Raw genomic sequence first — 15,779 nt, 5'->3', positions numbered from 1 at the left:
ATTCACAAAATCATTATAATTATAGTAGTATGAAATTCTTTTTTTAAGATTTATTTATTTTACTTGAAAGTCACAGTTACACAAAGAGAGAAGAGGGAGAGAGAGAGAGAGAGAGAGGTCTTCCATCTGCTAGTTCACTTCCCAAATGGCCTCAATGGCTGGAACTGTGCCAATCTGAAGCCAGGTCTCCCACATGGGTGGAATGAATCTTTTGTGGCCTTGGGCCATCTTCTACTGCTTTCCCAAGCCATAGCAGAGATCTAGATTGGAAGTGGAGCAGCCAGGTCTCGAACTGGTGCCCATATGAGATACCGGCATTGCAGGAGGCGACTTTACCCGCTATGCCACAGCACCAGCCCCAGTAGTATGAAATTCTTATAAAGATATTTGACAAAGATTTGAAACAAAGTTTGACAAAAGTGTATTTGCAGCAAAATGATACATACAGGCATTTCTGTTTTTTAACTTTTTTGTTAAATTTGAGCTCCCACATAAAATGAAGAACACGTGATATTGTCTTTCTGTGTCTGTCATTTCACTCAACTTGATGTCCTCCAATTCTAACCGTTTTTCTTCAAATCATAGAATTTCATTCTTTTTATAGCTGAATAATTGTCGTGTGTGTGTGTGTGTGTGTGTGTGACATTTTCTTTATTCATTCATCTGGTGATGGACACCTTGGTTGATTCCATATTTTGGCTGCTGTGAGTAGTGCTGTTACATACATGGCGGTGCAGGTACACACTTGGACACAGTGTGTTCGTGTCTTCTGAGCAAACGCCCAGAAGTGGGATTGCTGGATCATATGGCAAGTCTATTTCTAGTTTTTCCAAGAAATCTCCATACTGTTTTCCACAGTGGTTGCACTAGTATATATTCCAACCAATGATGTACAACAGTTCACTTTTCTTTGCATCTTTACCAACATTTGTCTTTTTGTCTCTCTGTCTTTTGGATAATAGCCATTCTGACAGAAGTGAGGCGATATCTTATTGTGATTTGCATTTCCCTACTGGCTAGCGGTATTTACCTTTTTTCATATATTTGTCTGCTATGTGTATTTCTTACATTTATTATCTCCATTCCAGTTCCCACTACCAAAACACACCACTGTCTGAATTTCTCCACTATATCGATAAGTTTCTTGACTCTGCCAGGTTTCACTCTAAGTAGGGTCCCATTTTCCTAAGATTTATTTATATTAATGTCAGGTTTTCTCATTCTTTTGTGCAACTCAAAGGTTGCTTATATTTATATATTTTCTGACATTTTTAAAAGGAATTCGAGAAGCAGAAATGGTCAATTCACAAAACCATCAGTTGTCTCTCTGAAACCTCAATGGATTCGGTTGTTTTCCTGCATCATTTGTACTACTTTACACCTGTGTATTATCATTCTTGTTTGTATAGGTATTATGTATTTATTAAAGGAGTTACAACTTTAATTGGGATGACAGGAGGAATGACTTCTTCCACCGTGGCTGGATTGTTCCTTAATCAGGTAAGGAACGGAGATTGCGTATCTGCTTGGTTGGTGGTCTGTGACACCAAAGAGTGGTAATGATGTGGCACAAAAGGAAAACAACAGCAAATCTCTCCAAAGTGAATCAACAGTTACAAAACAAAAGAGAGCATGAATGGGTCCTGTGCTGTGGCATAGCGGGTAAAGCCACTGCCTGCCATGCTGGCATCCCATATGGGCACCGGTTCAAGTCCCGGCTGCTCCACTTCCCATCCAGCTTTCTGCAGTAGAAGATGGCCCAAGTCCTTGGGCCCCTGCACCCATGTGGGAGACCAGGGAGGAGGCTCCTGGTTCCTGGCTTTGGATCAGCGCAGCTCCAGTCATTGTGGCCAGTTAGGGCGTGAACCAGCACATGGAAGACGTTTCTCTCTCTCTCTCTCTCTCTCTCTCTCTCTCTCTCTGCCTTTCCTTCTTTCTCTGCATAACTCTGACTTTCAAATAAATAAATAAATCTTTAAAAGAGAACATGACAATGTCAAATATAAATAATACATTAAAAATATAAACGTTAACAAAATAATAATTATGATATATAGAAATACGTTAAACTTGTCAAGTAAAACACAAAAGTACACCTTCCCTCTGCCTATTGTCTGTCTTCATGTGCTAATGGTAGAAAAGATGCAGAAAGTTTGGCAGTAGTCAATCAGAATGGAAAAAGAAGGTACAGCAGTTAGCTATGAGCTACTAGAAACTGGTATAGTAGACTTCGTATTTGATTAAAATAGAATTTTAGTTGGCATATATAGTAGAGACAAAAGTTCTTATTTTTGTAAAGTAAAATGATACCTTTTAGCTATTTATAAATATATTTTCCATGTCTATGATCTGCATTGAGTCTGTATTATTTTAACATTATATTTAAATATTACAACATGCAAAAGCATGATCAGTAACCTATGATTACTTTGCATTTTAATTCGTCAGGATCCAGAATCTTCCTGGTTTAAAATCTTCCTCCTGATGTCCATCATTAATGTGATAAGCGTGATTTTCTACCTTATATTTGCTAAAGCAGAAATCCAGGACTGGGCTAAGGAAAAACAACATACACGGCTCTGAAGGTGAGAAATGATCACATTAAGGAAAATATTTGCAACTGGCGACGTAAGAGGGGGAGGTAAAGATGAGCCCTGGGATGGGGAAGAACAGGGTTGCAGGATAGAGGGGGAGGAGACCCTGCTGAGGCTGGCCTCATGAGACATCCTAACGGAAAGGCCATGCAGCCCACAGGACATACCCACACTGCTCTGGAATTCTGGGGAGATGTGAGAGCTTGAGATAGAGATTTTGGAGGCTGGGACCCTACCATCAAAGGGTGAGGAAGAGGAGAAGTTTGTAACTAAGACTGGGACGGGAATCCAGTGAGGTAGAAGGAAGAGTTGGGAGCCTTAGTGAGGAGAAGTGAAAAAAAAAAAAGTGTGAGTGAATTTGGCAAGCACTACCAAGGAACTAGACCGTGAAAGATTTTTATTAGGACTATTTTTTTTTTTAAGATTACTTTTATTTACTTGAAAGGTAGAGTTACAGAAAGAGGTAGAGACAGAGCGGTCTTCCATCTGCTGGTTCACTCCTCAAATGGCCGCAACGGCCAGAGCTGAGCCAATCTGAAGCCAGGAGCCAGGAGCTTCTTCTGGGTCTCCCACTTGGGTGCAGGGGCCCAAGAACTTGGGCCATCTTCCACTGTTTTCCTAGGCACGTTAGCAGGGAGCTGGATCAGAAGTGGAACAGCTGGGACTCGAACCAGTGCCCATATGCAATGCCAGTGCCACAGGCAGGGGCTTTAACCCTTTGCACCACAGCACCGGCCCCGAGCAATAGGCACCTTAAAGGTGACCCTGACATCACGTTTGTCAAATGAAAAAGGTTTATTGAAGTGTATTCAAAAGAGAATCTGATATTGAGCCTTTCTTACACAAACTCTATTAGTGACCAGTAAACAGTAGGGGAAACGATTCATTTTAGAATTATTTCAGCTACAATAAATAAGAATGAATAGGCATGGAATATGCCTCTCTTGTAACCTCCCATGAATTAAGAGGCCCGAGTGTTGAATGGCTATTCCTACCACAAGCAGAGAGACATAAAAGCACCGTGTGAAAGAATACAGCACCACCAATGTCTTGCTCGGAAAATCCAGCTGGATACAGCTACTGTTTGGCAAGAAGTACAGCGAGCAGAGAATATACTGAACTAGATCCAAAGGATACCATCCCCAGACCTAAAGTGTCAGGATTCTATCAGCCAAAGGATTCAGATTCTTTAACAAACAAAGGAATCCCGGGTGGGGTGGGGAGGCTTAAAAGACATACTAAATCTTTAAGTACTGGTAAAACTAAACCATACAGGGAGGAAGATGATACATAGACAGATAGGCAGACAAAAATCTACAAAGAAATACAGAAGAAGAGATTATTATAAACATCAGGGTAGTTGTTACTATTGGGGGGGGCTACATGGAGAACTTCTGGGGTCTTGGTAATACTCTACTTTTCATTAAGAGTATTTACCTTATAATAATTCTCTAAGCCACATATTCACTTTATGCCATTTTCTGTGTCTACATTTTATTTTATAGTGGAAAAACAAAGGGAGTAGATGAGCTGAGTAAATGTAGACAACCAGGATACACACTGCTGTACCAATTAACAGAGAATGCTGCGATAGCCATCGAGGGTTGTCGAATCAGGGGGAGCTCTGTTATGGGGTGGGTGGTTGTTTCAGAAGATAAATGCAACACCACACGAGCTGTGTAGGTTCGGCCCAGTAGTGAGGCTTCACAGCAGAGGAGAGAAGGCACAGGAGGAGAACTGAAGGATTTCAGCCAGCAGAGGGGATGAAATCCAAGCACCAGAGCAGGGGCTGGCCTGGGATGCAAACCTGGGTTTGTCCAAAATGAGCTGAGAGAAGGTAGGGTTTGTGTAGTGGGTAAACACCTAGGGTGGCATTTTATCTGTAATATAAGCCATGAGGTTTTCTCTTAACAGGGAGGAGGTGGAAGAAAAGGAAATGAAGAATACACATGGGAACTAGGGTGAATTACCATCATGAGTGGATAAAACAATTGTTCACCTACAAAATCCAAGTGGGTTGACTAGAAAATCATAGAAATAAGTGAATGCAATAAGTTTTCTGGATAACCTATTTATTAAAGAAACAGATTTTTTTTATCTTAAGGAAAAATAACCAGTTAGAAAATTTACTGTTAGAAATGATCCAAATGATGCTTAGAGAAAAATTTGCTAGTATTGCTCAAAAAATAAACCACTCAGTATTACCATCATGAAGAATGTCCAAAATGGAACACTCACAAAACTTGCCAGCATGCATGCATACTCAAGGATGCTGGTTAGAAATAGAAAAAAATCTCAGTCTGGAATCAATGATGTTTAGCAAGGTAGACTTGAAGTGAATGGAATGTAACTAACAGTTTAAAAGTACAGGAGTTTACCTGAACACTTTACTGTAGAAATTACTGAAGTGGTCTTTATGAATAAGCCACACTAGAAAATATCCCCTGAGCATTTTCAAAGGTTTGTCTTCAATTTCCCAGGTACAAACTTGAGCACAGCTATTGAGCAATCATGTTATTTTATTCAGAGTCTCTGAATCTTATTTATCTTTACATATTTGATCTATTAAGTCCTGAAAGTTATTATTTTAAAAAAAAGATTTATTTATTTATTTATTTGAAAGGCAGACAGAGAGAGAGAGGTCTTCCATCCACTGGTTCACTCTCTAAATGGCCACAATGGCCAGAGCTGTACCAATCTGAAGCCAGGAGCCAGGAGCTTCTTCCAGGTCTCCCTCATGGGTACAGGGGCCTAAGGACTTGGACCATCTCCCACTGCTTTCCCAGGCCATAGCAGAGAGCTGGATCGGAAGTCGAGCAGCAGGAATCAAACAGGAGCCCGTTTGGGATGCTGGCATTGCAGGCGGTGGGTTACCCACTATGCCACAGCGCCAGCCCCAAGTCCTGAAAGTTACATCAGAGTTTTTCATTAGTGTTCCTTCTATTTATTTCTCTTTAAGCCCAAGCACTTATTATTGAATATTGTGATGTTATAATTTTAAAAAATCCTTTTCACAAGTTATTTTAGGTGGAAATGGACTTTTGATTTGTAAATGTATCAGCCTTTTCCAATTTATGATTTTCAATGCACTTTCTGATACTGATCCTGTAATCTTGAATTCTGTATGTGCTTTGGATTCCCTGAAATATTCTGCATTGTCCTTAAATCCCACTCATTTAATTTATGTTTCTTTCAAGGGGCACATAGTCGAGTTCCACCCACTTGAGATTGTTTCATCTTTGTATAAAAGAGTTTGATCCAACCTCATTTATTATCTTTACAGATATACTTCATTTTCTGTCACTTTATTTCATGTTCCCTAAAGGAAAAAATGCTCTTAATCTTGCCTTCATGTCTCCCTCTGGCAATTCTGAGGGTTATGGAATATTTTAAATTTTGATTGCACATACACTCTCTGCCTCTTTGAAAATGTGTTCATTTTATCATTCACATGCTGCATACCTTTTCTGCTTTATTTTCCCTTCCAAAATATAGATCATATTCCATTTTCCTACTTAACCTTTCTTTGACAAGGGCCAGCTCAACTGCACTGTAATTTTCCCATCATGGTGTGGATAGAATTTCTTTGTTCCCCTCTGTTGACTGGATCACCAATTGCATCCTCTCATCAGGCTGGAGCTGGAGGACCTGTGAGGAAGCCTTAAATGTGCCTCTCAGAAATTAGGGCAGGTGACGTAGGAACCCCGTGAGTGAGGTTTTCCTTGGCATTGCTCTGTGTTGGGTGTATGGATGCTTGTTGCTTCCCAACTTACATCTTCATGCTGTCAGTCATTCCACAGGACACAGGCATTGAGTTTGCCACCTCAGCAGGATTTTTTCTCTACATGCTCACACCCACTCTTGGTTGCCAGTTGGTTACCTTACAACTTTCCACTCTGGTGTAGGAGGCTAAGGGGAAATGAAAAAGGTCTGAGTCACGGCCATGAGTTTCTCCTGGAGCCCAGAGCTGTTACCAACCAGCCTAGGATGCCAGCATTGCAAAGGTCCCTTGGTTCCCAAATGTCTCCCTGCCTCCTGCCTCAACTCACCGAGATAGGAGGCACTGACCCTGAGCGTTCCCACCTCTCTCCTGGCTGACTTCTCCCTCCTGAGTTTGGCAGGTAGCTGTGTGTTGATTTCCAATTTCTCCTTTCCTCAGTGTTTTGAATTAGCAAATAGTCCTTGTTGGTTTTGAGATGAGGCAGTTTTTCAGTTTTTAGTCTTTCCTGTTTTTGTGTCTTGCACTTACTTCAGAGTTCCAGGGACAGTAGTTGTGAAAATGGACAATAGGACTTCTCAACCTCTTCTGTATAAAGGGCTACTGCCCAGAACATAATGCAGAGGACTCTAAAGGAGACTAGTTATGCTGAAATCATGTTCAAGATACTAAAGGGCACATGCATGTGTTATTTATTATGTTAATGGATTAATTTCAAAATTTAGTGTTGCAGAAGACAATATATTTTGAAATATGGGCTGGTCATCATTGCTGTGTCATCAGAAAACACTGTGACTTCCACTGCTGTCGATTGTCAGTACCACCTCTGCTGTGGTCTGGGCCTGCACTCATAATGACAGGAAATGTTAAATTCAGGCAGAGGTTAGGGGAATACAGAGGTAGGTGTTTTGCCCCCACATAGGTTCAAAGATTCCAGACTAAGAACCCTCCCCTTTTTATTTTAAGATTTATTTATTTATTTGAAGAGCAGAGTTACAGAGAGGCAGAGAGAGAGAGAGAGAGAGAGAGTTAGGTCCTCCATCTGCTGGTTCACTCCCCAGATGGCCGAAATGGCTGCAGCTGGGCTGATCCGAAGCCAGGAGCCAGGAGCTTCTTCTGGGTCTCCCACACGGGTGCAGGGACCCAAGGACTTGGGACATCTTCTACTGCTTTCCCAGGCCACAGCAGAGAGCTGGAATTGGAAGTGGAGCTGCTGGGACTTAATCCAGTGCCCATATGGAATGCCGGTGCTACGGACTGGGGTTTTAACCCACTGCACCACAGCACAGGCCCCAGGAACCCTGTTTTCTAATATTCATTCAGATAGTAAATAAATATTTTTAAACCACTTATTTGAAGCTGGGACAGAATAGTGAGCAACACACAGTCAGAACTTCTGCCCCTCAAAGAGCTTTACAAGTGGGTCAGGGGAGATGAATCACTGTATCAAATAAAAGCATTAAGTATCCTCACATAGCAGTAAGAACACGGAATGCACTATGTGGTAGAGCAGTTCAGGAGAGCACTTGGGCAGGACTTCAGGGAGAGTACCTGTGTGAGACTTTACGGGTGAGAAGCAGGGCTTCATCAAAGTCAGGAGAAAGAGTGTTCCAAGCATAAAAAGTAACCAAGGAAAGGAATCTGTGACTGGAGCGAGCTCAGTATGTTGGAGAGGGAGTAATGACAGGGGGTGTGGCTGGAGACTAGTGAGTGAGGAGATTTGGAAGTGGTCGAGGACAGATTTATAGGGCTTGCAGGATATGGTAGGAGAGGGTTTGAAGTCAGTTCCGTTTTTATGATGGAATCTGCTGGATGCTTGTGAGTAGGGAGTAACTTGCCTGATTGTTTTCCTACTGGCCACCCCCAGAGAAAGGGTGAAAACATAACCAAGAGTAAGATCCAGGCAAAAAGGGGTCACTGGCATGGGGGTAAACATTCAGACACTGTGTAAACACATATTCTCTTGAGCTTGTTTTACAGAGGATGTTCCAGGAAGCTTCTCTTGCAGCATTGCAGTCAGAGGGGCCAGACCACTCCAAACACGGAAAGCTAACACCACAAGAAAGCAGTCTGAGTCAGACCTTCGCTACCTAAGCTGAACTTTTCTCATTACAATACTAAATTCTCCTCTTGGAGGAGACTGCCACCATTTTCGGAACACACAATGTATGACAAAGCAGGAAGTTGTATGTTGCTTATGTTGTTTGAGCAAGAAGGGATCCCCCCTCCCTTCTCTTTTGCTACCCCTAACCCTTGGCATAAAAGCCCTAATTGTTTCTCAAGAGGTACTTCCTCTTCTGGAGCTGTGTCTTCCCTCTGTCTTCTTTAAATAAAGCTTTCCTCTGCGCAATGCCTGTCTGAGGTTGATCATTTGGTAACTCACCAAGCAATGGATCCATTGTGTCCACTGAAAAAGGACTCCAGGCAGGCAAAGGGGAAGCTGGGTGACCCAGACAGCAGCTATTTGAAGAGTTCCAGTGAAAGACGCCACTAGGGTGAACCAGGATGGAGGTAGGCGGTGAGAAGCAATCACATTCAGACACACTGTGGAGGTGGAGCTGCCCAGATAAGGCGGAGAGACTGTGCCCTGTGCAGGAAGAGAAGAATCAAGAATGTGATGCAGATTTGGGCAACTAAAGGGTGTTCAAGGGTAAAGGGTGCCAAGGACATTGGGGTTTTGCCCACGTGGAGTTGCAGATGCTTGTCAGGAATCTCACCCCAGGAGCCAGGGCTCTCTGGGCAAACGAGTCAGGAACACAGAGGAGGCGTCCAGGTTTAGAGAGGACGGGTGATGACGGGTGTGTAGCTGGACACCTAAGGTGGAGCCTGCACACAAAAAGGGTGATTTGGTCACGGAGCTCTCAGACATGGTGACATTTAGAGACATGACACAGAAGGTAGACGCAAAAGGAGGCTAGAAAGTGGGCAAACCGGAAGTCAGCTGGACAGCGGGAGCCTCGGGGAGCCTAAGCAGAGCCCGTGCTAGGATGCAGCAAGCTGTGGCCGGTGCGAGAATCTCCTGAGATAGCGCACGAGCTGGAAGGCGGAGGGGAACGTGGGTTCCGGTGGTCAGTGCACCGCGGGGGGACTGAGACGTAGTTACACACGTGCACCGCATAGACTTCTCCGCGGTCCACTTCCGGTCGTGTTGTCATCACCGCCACTGCTGAGGAGATGGTCTTTCTTCACGGCAGTGCCGTAAGACGTGGTGGATTGTGGTGTTGCTGAGTATCTGTCGTGCGGGAGTGAGGCAGGTCAGTGTTTTATGTAACGGGGATGTAAAGACATCTGAGGGGGGGTGACAATGTCTGGCCTAGTGGTTAGCACCTGTTTGGGATGCCTGAGCCCACAACAGAGCACTGGGTCACCCTCCCAGCTCTGCTCCCATTTCCAGCTTCTGGCTAACACAGACTGGGAGGCAGAAGGTGATGGTTCAAGTAGCTGGGTGTCTGCAAGACCTGGACTGAGTTCTTGGCCCGAGCTTTGGCCAGCCCCAGCCCCAGCCCGAGCCCCAGTCAATACAGCCATTTTGGGAGGGAACCAGCAGATAGGAGCTCTGTCTCTCTGTTAATGCCTATGTCTTTGTTTCTCTGCCTCTCAAGCAAATAAATAACAGAATTTAAAGAAACTTACTCAGGGCTGTGTTGTGTAGCAGCTGGTTAACTCGCTGCTGGGGATGCCCACTTCCCATCCTGGAGTGCAGTTGGAGTCCCAGCTCCTCTGTTTGCATTCCAGCTCCCTGCTGATGCACCTGGGAAGCAGCAGACAATGGCTCAAGTACTTGAATCTGCCACACATGGGAGAGATCCAGATGGCGTTCCCAGCTCCTGGCTTCAGCCCGGCTCAGACCCAGGTGTTGCCATCACTGAGGGAGTGAACCCTCAGTAGATGGAAGGTCTCTCTCTCTCTGCCTTTCAAATAAACAAAATAAATAATTTTTTTTTCAAAAAATACCAGGTTAGAAGTAATGTAAATTAAAAGATATAATTGCATGGTCTTAAAGTCTTTTAAATTATTGCGTGTTGTTTTGCACTGATATAAATAAATTTCATTGTATAAATTTGATGAGCAGATTTGGGTCTGGAAAGGGCAGCAAATGGCCAGCACGGCAGTGCAGTGGATTAAGCCACCTCTTGGGATGCCTGGATCCTGTGTCAGGTCCCTGCTAGTCCACCTGTGAAGCAGCAAACGATGACTCAAGTGCTTGAACTAGAATATGGAAGATCCCTTTCTCCCTGTGTTTTTCTCTCTATCTCTGTCACTCCGCCTTCCAAAAAAATAAATAAATCCACCTTTAAAATGAGCAGTAGAGAATGACATTCCTTGGTTTCATGAAAGTCCATGGGTGGTGGGGACATGTTCCCTCTGCCTCTTTTACCAGAGTAAACTTGGTCACTTCACAGGGCTATGGCTTCCCCTCTGGCAGAATCACAGCCTGTGGCTTGTGGCCTGAAGGCGGAGAACAAACCCAGGACTGTGCAACAGTTTAATCTCCTGCGGGCTTCTTAACTGGGTGTGCCAACCAATTAAAGCAGTGGGTAGTCTTGCTGTCATCCGAGAGATGTGAACTCAAGCAGAGACAAATCAGAGACAAAAAGTGGGTGTGGCACCGTGGCTCACTGGGCTAATCCTCCGCCTTGCGGCGCCAGCACACCGGGTTCTAGTCCCGGTTGGGGCGCCGGATTCTGTCCCGGTTGCCCCTCTTCCAGGCCAGCTCTCTGCTGTGGCCAGGGAAGGCAGTGGAGGATGGCCCAAGTGCTTGGGCCCTGCACCCCATGGGAGACCAGGATAAGCACCTGCCATCGGATCAGCGCGGTGCGCCGGCCGGCGGCGGCCATTGGAGGGTGAACCAACGGCAAAGGAAGACCTTTCTCTTTCTGCCGTGGTCTCTTTTTAGTGTTTTTAGTTCTCTAGACTTTTATTAAATGACATAAATATAGATTTGGGGTTGTTGTCCAGGTGATGTTTTTCCAACATTGCTTTTGAAAAGTAATTCAATTTTTAAATACCAAGTTATAATCAAATACACTTTAAATACTTGTGTCTATTTCTGGACTTAATATTTACTGTCTGTTGTTACTGGGATCTGTTACCTAATATATTTATAGGTATCAATTTTGAATATATTTAAATATCAGCTCAAGTGACCTTTGTCATTTTCATTTTTGAAAATATTATTCCAGAGAAGTGCATGAAATTGTACCAAAACTGTGTAGGAGAAATTCAAATGTGTATCAAAGTGTAATTCACTTTAAGAGCATTCTAAGATTGCACCACTGCACTGGCTTTTATTTTTCCTGCTTTGAGTGTCACAGATGCTTCCTGTATTTCCTGTGTTTTTCTCACAACATCTAAAGTTCTTATTTTATATTTTCTTTTCTACATTTTTATTTATTTTCATATTATTTGAAATGGAGAAGGAGAGAGAGAGAGATTCCATCTTCTGGTTCTCTCCCTCCAGATGTCTTCAACAGCCAGGTCTGGGCTAGGCTGAAACCAGGAGCCCAGAATTTCATGCAGGTCTCCCACGTGGGTGGTCAAGACCCAAGTACTGAACCATCACCTGCTGCCTTCCAGGGTGTGCATTAGCAGGAAGCTGGATTGGAAGCCAAGCAACTGGGATTCTAACCAGGCATTCTGGTATGGGATGCAGGCATCCCGAGCAGTGACTTAGCTGCAGAGCCACATACTCACTTATTTTCTTAATGTGATATTTATCCATTATATTTTGTTGCAACTGTGGGTTGTGATGTGGGAAAGATATAGTTTGAATATTTATTTTTTTAGCAGAAAACTTCACTATATCTAAGCTACTTTGTCAGGATAGTCTGTGAGTTGATTCTTGGATTTGCAGGTAGATGAGCCTCCTCACCTGCAAACAATTACAACTTTGCTATTTCTCTTTTGATATTTATGTCTCCTTTTTTTTTCCCCTTTCCCCATTGTGGGAATGCAAACTCGTAAAGCCACTATGGAAGTCAGTCTGGAGATTCCTCAGAAACCTGAAAATAACCCTACCATACAACCCAGCCATCCCATTCCTTGGAATTTACCCAAAGGAAATTAAATTGGCAAACAAAAAAGCTGTCTGCACCTTAATGTTTATTGCAGCTCAATTCACAATAGCTAAGACCTTGAGTCAACCTAAATGCCCATCAACAGTAGACTTAATAAAGAAGTTATGGGACATGTATTCTATAGAATGCTATACAGCAGTTGTTGGTGCTGCAGCTCAATAGGCTAATCCTCCGCCTTGCGGCGCCAGCACACCAAGTTCTAGTCCCAGTCGGGGCACCGGATTCTTTCCTGGTTACCCCTCTTCTAGGCCAGCTCTCTGCTGTGGCCAGGGAAGGCAGTGGAGGATGGCCCAAGTGCTTGGGCCCTGCACCCCATGGGAGACCAGGAGAAGCACCTGGCTTCTGCCTTCAGATCAGCGCAGTGCGCCTGCCGCAGCATGCCGGCCATGGCGGCCATTGGAGGGTGAACCAATGGCAAAAGGAAGACCTTTCTCTCTGTCTCTCTCTCTCACTGTCCACTCTGCCTGTCAAAAAAAAAAAAATGCTATACGGCAGTCAAAACCAATGGAGGAATCTGGAAAACATCATGCTGAGTGAATTAAGCCAGTCCCAAAGGGACAAATTTCATATGTTCTCCCTGATCAGTGACAACTAACCAGGCACAAAAAAGGAAACCTGTTGAAGTGAAAGGGACACTATGAGAAACAGTGACTTGATCAGCCCTTGTCCTGACTGTTGATGTACAATTTAATACTTTATCCCTTTTAGTATTTTTTTTTGTTCTACTTAATACTATCGGTTGAACTCTGTAATCAACACACAATTATTCTTAGGTGTTTAAATTTAACTGAAAAGTGATCCCTGTTAAATATAAGAGTGGGAATAAGAGAGGGAGGAGATGTACAATTTGGGACATGCTCAATCGGACTTGCCCCAAATGGTAGAGTTAGAAATGTGCCAGGGGATTCCAATACAATCCCATCAAGGTGGCATGTACCAATGCCATCTCACTAGTCCAAGTCAATTTCAGTTCACAGTTGATCACACTGATAGGTCTAAGAGTCAAAGGGATCACACAAACAAGACTAGTGTCTGCTAATACCAACTGATAGAATAAAAAAGGGAGAGAACGATCCAACCTGGGAAGCGGGATACACAGCAGACTCATAGAATGGCAGATGTCCTAAACATCACTCTGGCCAGAATCAGCCCTTAAGGCATTCGGATCTGGCTGAAGAGCCCATGAGAGTATTTTATGCATGGAAAGCCAAGATACTCTGGCAAAAAAGAAAGAGGACCTAGATGAAAGATCTCTGTGAGTAAGATCCCAGTGGAAAGAACGGGCCATCAAAGAAGGAGGTACCTTTCTCTGAAGGGAGGAGAGTACTTCCACTTTGACTATGACCTTTTCTAAATAAGATCGAAGTTGGCAAACTCAAGAGGCTTCCATAGCCTTGGCAACTCATGACTAGAGCCTAGGGAGATTACTGATGCCATAAACAAGAGTGTCAAATTGTTAAGTCAACAACAGGAGTCACTGTGTACTTACTCCTCATGTGGGATCTCTGTCCTTAATGTGTTGTCCAATGTGAAGTAATGCTGTAACTAGTACTGAAACAGTATTTTACGCTTTATGTTCTGTGTGGGTGCAAACTGATGAAATCTTTACTTAATTTATACTAAATTGATCTTCTGTATATAAAGATAATTGAAAATGAAACTTGATATGAATGGAATGGCAGAGGGAGCGGGAGATGGGAAGGGTGTGGGCGGGAGGGAAGTTATGGTGGGGGGGGGCGGAAGCCATTGTAATCCATAAGCTGTACTTTGGAAATTTATTTTACTAAATAAAAGTTTAAAAAATTTTAAATAATTGGTTAACATTGGTATTTCTTTTTGCCTTACAGTTTTAATATAGCTATGATGTTAACGAGTTGACTTTCTGTTCCTTTTGAGTTTGAAAAATTAAAACCAAGAATGGAAATTTAGGTTTGTCAAATGCATTTGTGGTATAGTGAAGGAAAAACTCCATTTCCATCCCCTTAGGTTTCTGAGTCTGAGAATGAAACTGACATAAAATAGGTTAACAGGAGAAGGCATAGTGCAAGTTCTACATGGCCCTGGAGTCCTCATAAAGAAGTGCAGACCAAAAGAAGCAGTTAAGAGTCTGTTGCTTACATATTGGATAGCACAAAAATAGCAAACTCTGAAACTGTGATAAGGCAAAGGGGCTTGGGTTAGGGTAATTAATTGGATAGAGAAGTGGCTAAAAAAGATAAGGGTTAGTTTAACAAGGCTTATTTGTACAGAATTTCTCAGGTCTCAGGTTTCTTCTCCTTGATGACAGGAACAAGGACAATTTTCATGAGAATCCCTTCTCCGGTTTTTAAGAAACAGCTCAAAGTCAGAGTGGTCTTGCACCTGTTGTTTTCAGTAGCCTTTAACTTAAATAGCTCATGGGCCAGAGTGGTATACTTTTAACTGCTTCAGTAGCTTCTGTTGAGATGATTTCATATTTTTCTCTTCTGTGATTTATTAATATATTTTAAATACTGAAAGCTGACTTTCATTCTTAACATTAAACCTTTTTAGATCAAAGACAATGTTAATCTTTCTTTTTAAGATTTATTTATTTGAAAGAATTACACAGAGAGAGGAGAGGCAGAGAGAAAGAGAGAGAGAGAGAGAGAGGAAGGAAGGAAGAGATCTTCCATCTGCTGGTTCACTCCCCAGTTGGCCTCAATAGCCTGAGCTATGCCAATCCAAAGGCAGGAGCCAGGAGCTTCTTCCTGGTCTCCCACGTGGGTGCAGGGGCCCAGGGACTTGGGCCATCTTCCACTGCTTTCCCAGACAATAGCAGAGAGCTGGATCTTTCAGAAGTGGAGAAGCCAGATCTCAAACCAGCACCCATATGGGATGCTGGCACGTCAGGCCAGGGCATTAACCCACTGCGCCACAGCATCGGCCCCTACAAAGTTAATCTTACAAGGAAATTGGGATGAAATTTAATATAAAAACTGAACATTATATTTCATTCCAAGCTTTTAGTATCAAAGATAAAACAGGACATGCAATTTTGTGACTTGTGCAGCTCTTTGTCTAATACAAACACAGCAACCGCTTTGCTTCCTGGGGCTGAGTCACCTGAATGGTTAACGTTGTAGACAGGACTTAAATAAGAATGAGAACTTCATCATCTTCCAACCCGTGACCCTGGGTTTCACTGAGTATTAAAATAAGAGATCAGATGTTTACCAGATCCCGAGATGGACTCTTATTGAAATCGTAGCCAATGAGTTGAAGAAATGTGGCATAAGGAATGTAATCAAAAGGAAATTCTATTGTTATATTCCAATTTAACTTGAAAAAAATTGCAATATTGCAAAAACAGAACAAAGAACTTTTTTCCCTCACTCGTTTCAGAGTCTGTTGCCAGCATGATGACACCCA

General features: G+C 43.1%; 1 protein-coding gene across 6 annotated transcripts in view; it reads left to right on the top strand.

Moving 5' to 3' along the window:
• Positions 1-15,779, top strand: part of SLC17A1 (solute carrier family 17 member 1) — a 49,655-nt gene that overhangs the window by 24,377 nt on the left and 9,499 nt on the right. Inside the window, exons 11-14 of one of the 6 annotated variants that reach the window (XR_011388412.1) lie at positions 1,410-1,500; positions 2,449-2,585; positions 8,293-9,566; positions 10,048-10,309. Coding sequence is in view for 5 of the 6 variants with exons in the window: in XM_008262343.4 (XP_008260565.2) it covers positions 1,410-1,500; positions 2,449-2,583 (226 nt within the window). In the remaining variant the exon portion in view is untranslated. 6 annotated transcript variants of the gene reach the window in all.

This window comes from Oryctolagus cuniculus, chromosome 5 (assembly GCF_964237555.1).
Source record: "Oryctolagus cuniculus chromosome 5, mOryCun1.1, whole genome shotgun sequence".
Lineage (NCBI taxonomy): Eukaryota > Metazoa > Chordata > Mammalia > Lagomorpha > Leporidae > Oryctolagus > Oryctolagus cuniculus.
Note: the sequence above shows the minus strand (reverse complement) of the source record. Positions and strands in the feature narration are given on the sequence as shown.